This window comes from Taurulus bubalis (assembly GCF_910589615.1).
Source record: "Taurulus bubalis genome assembly, chromosome: 14".
NCBI lineage: Eukaryota > Metazoa > Chordata > Actinopteri > Perciformes > Cottidae > Taurulus > Taurulus bubalis.
The window spans coordinates 2,363,848-2,371,986 of record NC_136602.1 but is presented as its reverse complement, the minus strand read 5'-3'; the positions used below and the strand labels follow the sequence as shown (position 1 = coordinate 2,371,986).

Sequence of the window (8,139 nt, the reverse complement as noted above, 5' to 3'; positions counted from 1 at the left end):
ATGTACACAGACGTATATTGCAACAATAAACATGAATAAAAACCGCACGTTTTGCAGCGTGTTTAGTAATTTAGAAAAATACGATTGCTGAAAGTTCTTTCCCAGAAACAAACAAAAAGGTTTTTGCCCAGCAGTGTTCTCTGTTCGCTTTTTGTGTCTCTGGTTTCACGTGAAAATATAGAAATCTTTGTTTTGTCATTCATGAAAAAAAATCAATACAAAGGTCACTTAAAAATGAGAGAGAGACAAAACAAGTTTATATCTTGAACGGCAGAGGAAAGAAAAACCAAATCTGTGTCGCTCCCCGTTTGTCGCCTGCAGGGTCTAGAACCGAAAAAAGAAGAGGTTCTCCACCCTGCTCTGCTTCACGCAGAGCATGCTGGGAAGCTGCCGCTAGTCGAGGGGCCCCTGGAAGATGAGTCTGACGAAGCCCTGCTCTCCGCTCAGCTGCTGGGCGCAGAACGGGCAGGCGGCGTGGAAGGTGTGCGTGCCGTGCGGCAGCGGGATCTGACTCCAGAAGGCCGCCGTCTTCTCCGAGCACACGTGGCCGCAGGGGTTGAAGGCGTGCGTGGGCGGCGCGGCGTCCACGTAGAAGCCGGCCTCGCAGCCCAGCCACAGCGGCACGTAGGGCCCCTTGGCGCGGCACATGGGGCACTCGCGCTGCCGGCCCTCGCGGGGCTCCTCGCGGCGGTTGCCCCAGTCGTGGTAGCCGTGCACGTGGCCGCAGCGCAGGTACACCCAGGGCTGCTTCTCGTCCGGCGTGTCCTTGCGCCGCATGGAGGGGAAGGCCAGCGTGTTGAAGCCCACGGGGCACTGCGGCCGCGCCGCGTTGATCTCCTGCCGCAGCGCCTCCAGGTGCTTCAGGGTGGGCGTGCGCGACAAGCCCTCTGCGGTGCGCCACAGCAAGGTCGCGCCGCAGAGGTCGACCAGGGAGCCGTCCACCAGCTCCTGGCTCTCCGCCTCCACCTGGAGCAGACGAGGGGGGAATATATACATATATTAAAAAATATATACCACACAGTTTAAAAAAATAAAAAATATATATACATATATTAAAAAATATATACCACACAGTTTAAAAAAATATATATATATATACATATATATAAAATAATATATATATATAAAACATATACATGTAAATATATATAAAATAATATATATATATAAAATATACATATATATATATATATAAACATATATAAAAAAATGATATATATAAAAAAGAAAAAATACATTAATATATATGTGTATATATATATATATACACACAATTATAAATCTAAATATATATATAAAATATATATATGTAAAAGATTAAATGATATATATATATATATATATCAAATATATATATATATATATATATATATATATATATATATATACAGAAATATATACAGAAATCTAAAAAAATATATTATTTTTTATGTATATATAAAACAATACATATAGGGTTAGGGTTATATATGTATTGTTTTATATATATATATATATATATATATATATTTTGTTGTGTATTTCTTTTATATATATATATATAAATATATTTTATATATATATTTATATATACAAAAATATAAATATAAAAAATATAAATAGAGATATAAAAATATAAATAAAAATAAATATTTTTTATATATAAAAAAACAGAAAATACATTTTATATATACATTCATGAATAGAATAAATACAGCAGGTCTCAGATCACGAACTACTATGAGGTCATTATCCAGGCTTGTCGGCGGGTTTCAGTTTTTTTTTGATTTTCTAAAGAATATTTCCTCTACTTGTTCCAGCGGGATTGACCTTCACAAACGTTTGTATTTATTGATCCACGTGTATTTCTTACTTCTATTGAGTTTCTGCACGTGGTGTAAGTATCGTGTCGTTCTGTTCTAGATGTAACTGTAACGCCTCATCCTGACCCATCTTGTTATGGCTTTACGTCCCATGTTCTCTCTGTCTGTTCTCACCCGTTCTCCGAGGCTCTCCACACAACAAGTACCCAGGGTTCTCCTGGTTCTCTGTTCTGTGTGAGCAGAGGAGGGCGACTGCGAGTGTGGGGAGAGGGAGATGTGCACTAATGTCTATAAAACTCTGTCAAACCTTTTTTATTATTATTATGATGAATCTTTTGGTTTATGAAATAAAAGGTTGTTTTTTTTTAAATGCCTTTTTATAAACTGATTCAGTTCAGATTGTTTTGATTATAATATTTTTCAGGACGCTCAAACTTTTTACTTATATTGAACTTATTCCAGTCTCTTCCCCACTTCAGAGGGTGGGAGGATCTACGTTGCAGTACTTCTCTGTGACCAGCAGGTGGCAGCGCAGCGCAGGCATTTCTCCCTCAGACAGCCGACGATGTCGAGAGGAAATAAAAAGAACATTTAGGGAACGCCGTTCTGGATGAAACGTTTAGATAAGACACGAGTTCACGGGGACGATGACGACTGAGGAGAAAAAAACCTATAAAACAAAAAAGGGGAGGAGTGGTGACATCACTCAGATTAACGCTGAGGTCACGTTTCTGTGGCGGCGGGTCGACGCGGTTATCATTAGTTTATTTGTTTGTTTATGCGAGTCACACGCTCACATCTGGCCTCTTAAAGCTCGCTGGAAGGGAACGGTTGTGGTTCCATCCCATCAGACTCTCACCAGCTGTTCAGTGGATTTCAAACCAGAACCTTTCGGATCACATGACTTCCTCTAGCAGGCGATTTTAATACCAGTGAAAAACATTCTCAATACCCAATGTGATCATTTATTACATAATGTTCAGCCTTAATCTCACACATCATTATAATGATTAGAATTTAACTCTGAACTCTTGAACGCACCGTAGCATAACTCCATTTAACCTCCGTACGTTAGCGGCTAACGCTAACTAGCTCTCTTCCTGCCGATTTTCAAGACGCTCGGCCGACGCCATGTTGAGAGCCGCGAGGAGGCAACGTTCAACCGGCCGCGCCTTTTCGGTCTAATGACGCGATCCGACCCGGGTAAACGTCGACGTGTAAACGTCCACGCGGCCTCGAACTCGACACGGTTGTGATTTAATTTAAACGGCTTTCATTAAACACAGCGGGAGCTCAGACACGACGCTCGTATATTATAGTTCACAACAGGCTTGTGTGTGTGTGTGTGTGTGTGTGTGTGTGTGTGTGTGTGTGTGTGTGTGTGTGTGTGTGTGTGAGAGAGTGAGAGAACTGCACTGTAAGACATTCCTAATTAAGCCGGATTCAACCTTGTGTCCAGTGGCAGAGGGCGAGCAGCTGCCCTGTTGGCAAAACTCACGAGCTGAACCATCCGTCTTCCTCTCACGGTCACGATTAAAATATCTCCTCGTGTTTGTGGCCTCAGAGTAAATAAAAACATCCTCGAAAAAAAGACAAAGTATTAAAATGATCTGCAGCCCGACTTGTTTTCTCCCAGTTGGTGTTTTTTCTGATGATGGATGTTTCTTAGGTTTTTTTTTATTAAAACAATGCAAGGCCAGACGAGATTACAAACAAGGGAATACACACACACACACACACACACACACACACACACACACATACACACACACACACACACACACATACACGCACACACACACATGCTGAGGCGACTCTTTTTCTCTCCTCCCATTCAATCACAGAGTCCTTCAGCTGTTTAACCTTCTCTAACGCGGGGCAGTTGTTCCATTTAGAGAAACAACACACAGATTAAAGAGATGAAAAAGCTGCAGCTGAAATTATGCATCACATTTGGTCGTCCATCTTTCTACGTCGGTGTGCTTTTTGTCTGCTCTTAATCGACAGCGAGAGAAACTCCAAATGAAGCCATTTGATTGGCTGTGGAAATTATGGGCTGCCATCATGATTTTTTTAATGTATATAAGAGCAATATAAAGACATTTGACAAAAAGCTTAATTTTGTCTTCTTTTTTTTTGCAATAGTGACATCATCCTTCAAAATAACCCCAAGAACAACAGTAGAACCCACCCCGAATGGTTCTCTACCCATCCAGCTTGACTAAACCCCATCATGTTCCGTCACCGTGCGTAATGAAGACTGCGACTATCGAAATTGCCAATCGAGTGTGAAATAACGATAACAACACACACTCACACACATACACACACACACACACACACAGTAAAGGGCAGGTGGAGATAAGAGAGCCGTTAATTTGTGCTGCGCTGGAGAGACTTAAAAAAAAAAAACGTGTGTGCGGCGCCAGATAAAGAGACGCGTTAATGTCAGAGCTGCTGAGTGTGCGGTCGCTCTGGTGGGCGATGTGTGTGTAGACGGTGTGTGTAGAAACATGTCACTCAACATGAAATAGGCGGGCCAGCGGGAGAGCGCTCTGATTGGCTGAGAGGCTCAGACACGCAAACGTTACTGTTTTTTTGGTTGACTCTCACAGCTCTCATGGCGGTGTTTTCGGGCAGCATCAAACCCGCATCGCTACCTGCTCGGCATCAAACAGCCGACGGACACATATCAACCAGCTGGAGAACATAGCGGAGCATTTAGCCGCTAAGAGATGGACACATGGTGGAGACCAAAGTGGAGCTAACTTTGGAGCTAACTAGCTAAAAGGGGACTAGCTAAAAGTGGAGCTAACTATGGAGCTAACTAGCTAAAAGGGGACTAGCTAAAAGTGGAGCTAACTAGTGGCGCTATCTAGCTAAAAGTGGAGCTATCTAGCTAAAAGTGGAGCTAACTTGCTAAAAGTGGAGCTAACTAGCTAAAAGTGGAGCAAACTAGTGGCGCTATCTAGCTAAAAGTGGAGCTATCTAGCTAAAAGTGGAGCTAACTTGCTAAAAGTGGAGCTAACTAGCTAAAAGTGGAGCTAACTAGTGGAGCTAGTGTTTCTGTTCCTTCGCAGAAACACAAGAGCGCCGCTCTGCCGGACGTGTAAATAAAGAACCGTTTGTTGCCGACGGCGTTGTTCTCCTCACCATCTTCCCCCGCTGCTGCGCCGACCGCGTCTCCCGCAGCGTGAAGACGCTGCCGCAGACGGAGATCTCCCTCCAGACGCCGGGTTTGGAGTCCTGCGTGAAGCCGTGCCGCGGGTGCATCACCAGCACGCCGTTGGTGGTCAGGCCGTCCATCTGGCCGTCGGGCGTCTTCCACTTAGCGGCCTTCTCCTGCGGGGAGACGGGGACGCATTTAATACGAGCGCCGCGCCGTCCTGAAGCTCTAGTTTTAAGTGTTTTACTCGTCATTAAAACTATTGACAATATAGAAATGTAGAAATAAAGTCAGCGGGACTAAACTACGTGGTACAGAGGTTCAGTTATAGATATAAGAGTAACCATATATGGTCATTTTCCTCACAAAGTGTTTCAATGAGGCCCTATAAAGGGTTTTAAACGTCTTTTTCTCTTCAAAATAATACACAGAACATGTAGAAAGTTGCCTTATAAAAGCATCACTTATCCTAAAAATATATATATATATATATACATATATATTTAAGTTAAAAGTATTAAAATAGTTCTATTGTTTTAGATTTAAAAATATATTTCTGTGGCAAGCGTTCTTTAACATTAACGTGGGTTCTTCAACAAACCCTCATGGGTTTCTTTTCTCAACCCACTTCTGCATTTTCTTATGTCATTGCATATATATATATATATATATATATATATATATATATATATATATATATATATATATATATATATATAGCATTTTATAATAACTACACACTATTTAGCTTTAGTAAAGCATGAATAAACACTTAATTCATCACTCATTAAGCATTATCCCTCATTAGTATGCAATTCATGAACACAGTTATAAATGTTTCATTCTTGATTAATAAGCTTGACTATGCATGAATAAATTACATTTAAATCATTTTTTAAAATCATTTACTAACACTTTATAAATTATCTTATTAATCATCTATACGTCCTTAATACACACACACACACACGCAAACACACGCACACACACACACACACACACACACACGCACGCACGCACACACACACACACACACACACACACACACACACACACACACACACACACACACACACACACACACACACACACACACACAGGACAAAAAGCAGCCACTCACCCCGAGGAAGATGTTCTTGGAGGAGTCGAAGCCGGCGGCGTAGATGCGCGCGGCGTGCGGTGGCGTGCGCTGGCACATGATGCGGCAGGCGAAGCGGGAGATGGTGCTCTGGACCGACTGCGTGTCGGCGTTGCTCTGGCTGCCGGCCACCGTGTCCGTCACCACGAAGTCTATGGGGCTCTCGGTCGACCGGCCGATCTGGCGGAGGAGAGACGGGGGTTCAAGACCCGACCGCGAGATCACGAGGTACAAACGCGGTCGTGGCTTTGATGAGGCGCGTTACCTGGAACATGTCCGTGTTGCTGTCCTGCGTGTACTCCACCACCACCGTCTGGGCTCGGGACAGCGTGTAGGAGATGCTGTGCTGGTCCCGGTTGCTTATGGCCTGACGGAGGAAACACACACTCTGTTACCGCCAGCAACACACACTCTGTTACCGCCAGCAACACACACTCTATTACCGCCAGCAACACACACTCTGCTACCTCCAGCAACACACACTCTGTTACCTCCAGTAACACACACTCTGTTACCTCCAGTAACACACACTCTGCTACCTCCAGCAACACACACTCTGCTACCTCCAGCAACACACACTCTGTTACCTCCAGCAACACACACTCTGTTACCTCCAGTAACACACACTCTGTTACCTCCAGTAACACACACTCTGCTACCTCCAGCAACACACACTCTGCTACCTCCAGCAACACACACTCTGTTACCTCCAGCAACACACACTCTGTTACCTCCAGTAACACACACTCTGCTACCTCCAGCAACACACACTCTGTTACCTCCAGCAACACACACTCTGCTACCTCCAGCAACACACACTCTGTTACCTCCAGCAACACACACTCTGTTACCTCCAGTAACACACACTCTGTTACCTCCAGTAACACACACTCTGTTACCTCCAGTAACACACACTCTGCTACCTCCAGCAACACACACTCTGTTACCTCCAGCAACACACACTCTGTTACCTCCAGCAACACACACTCTGTTACCTCCAGTAACACACACTCTGCTACCTCCAGCAACACACACTCTGTTACCTCCAGTAACACACACTCTGCTACCTCCAGCAACACACACTCTGTTACCTCCAGTAACACACACTCTGTTACCTCCAGTAACACACACTCTGTTACCTCCAGTAACACACACTCTGCTACCTCCAGCAACACACACTCTGTTACCTCCAGTAACACACACTCTGTTACCTCCAGCAGGACCGTTGCTCCTCCAGGAAAAGACTCAGCAGAAACATTGTTCTACACCTTTAAGCTCAGAGAGAGTTTGCACCTCGTTTGACCTTTTTCTGAAAACTCAGGGACGCTTCGCTGAACTGTGTGTGTGTGTGAGAGACTGTATGTGTGTGTGTGTGTGTGTGTGTGTGTGTGTGTGAGAGACTGTATGTGTGTGTGTGTGTGTGTGTGAGAGACTGTATGTGTGTGTGTGTGTGTGTGTGTGAGGGACTGTATGTGTGTGTGTGTGTGTGTGTGTGTGTGTGTGTGTGTGTGTGAGGGACTGTATGTGTGTGTGTGTGTGTGTGTGTGTGTGTGGGACTGTATGTGTGAGTGAGAGAGACTGTATGTGTGTGTATGTGTGTGTGTGAGTGAGAGAGACTGTATGTGTGTATGTGTGTGTGAGAGAGACTGCATGTGTGTGTGTGAGTGAGAGAGACTGTATGTGTGTATGTGTGTGTGTGAGAGAGACTGTATGTGTGTGTGTGTATGTGTGTGAGTGAGAGAGACTGTATGTGTGTGAATACGAGTGTGAGTGTATGTACGAGTGTGAGTGTATGTGCATGTGCGTGTGTGTTTGTGTGTATGTCCGCGTGCGTGCGTGTGTGTGAGTGTGTGCGCGTGCGTGCATGTGTGTGTGTGAGTGTGTGTGTGTGTGTGAGTGTGTGAGTGTGTGTGTGAGTGTGTGAGTGTGTGTGTGAGTGTGTGTGTGTGTGTGTGTGTGTGTGTGTGAGAGTGTGTGAGTGTGTGTGTGTGTGTGTGTGTGTGTCACTATCACAGCTGTTTTATTTGATGTCG

At 44.3% G+C, this 8,139-nt stretch overlaps 1 protein-coding gene across 1 annotated transcript in view; it reads right to left on the bottom strand.

Annotated features, from left to right (window-relative positions):
- Nucleotides 1–299: 299 nt before the first annotated feature.
- Nucleotides 300–8,139, bottom strand: part of peli1b (pellino E3 ubiquitin protein ligase 1b) — a 14,641-nt gene continuing 6,801 nt past the window's right edge. The window contains exons 3-6 of the mRNA XM_079229416.1: nucleotides 6,372–6,473; nucleotides 6,089–6,286; nucleotides 4,956–5,144; nucleotides 300–966 (exon numbers count right to left, since the gene is read on the bottom strand). Coding sequence (XP_079085542.1) covers nucleotides 394–966; nucleotides 4,956–5,144; nucleotides 6,089–6,286; nucleotides 6,372–6,473 — 1,062 coding nt within the window. The 3' untranslated portion in view covers nucleotides 300–393. The remainder of the gene's footprint in view (nucleotides 967–4,955; nucleotides 5,145–6,088; nucleotides 6,287–6,371; nucleotides 6,474–8,139) is intronic.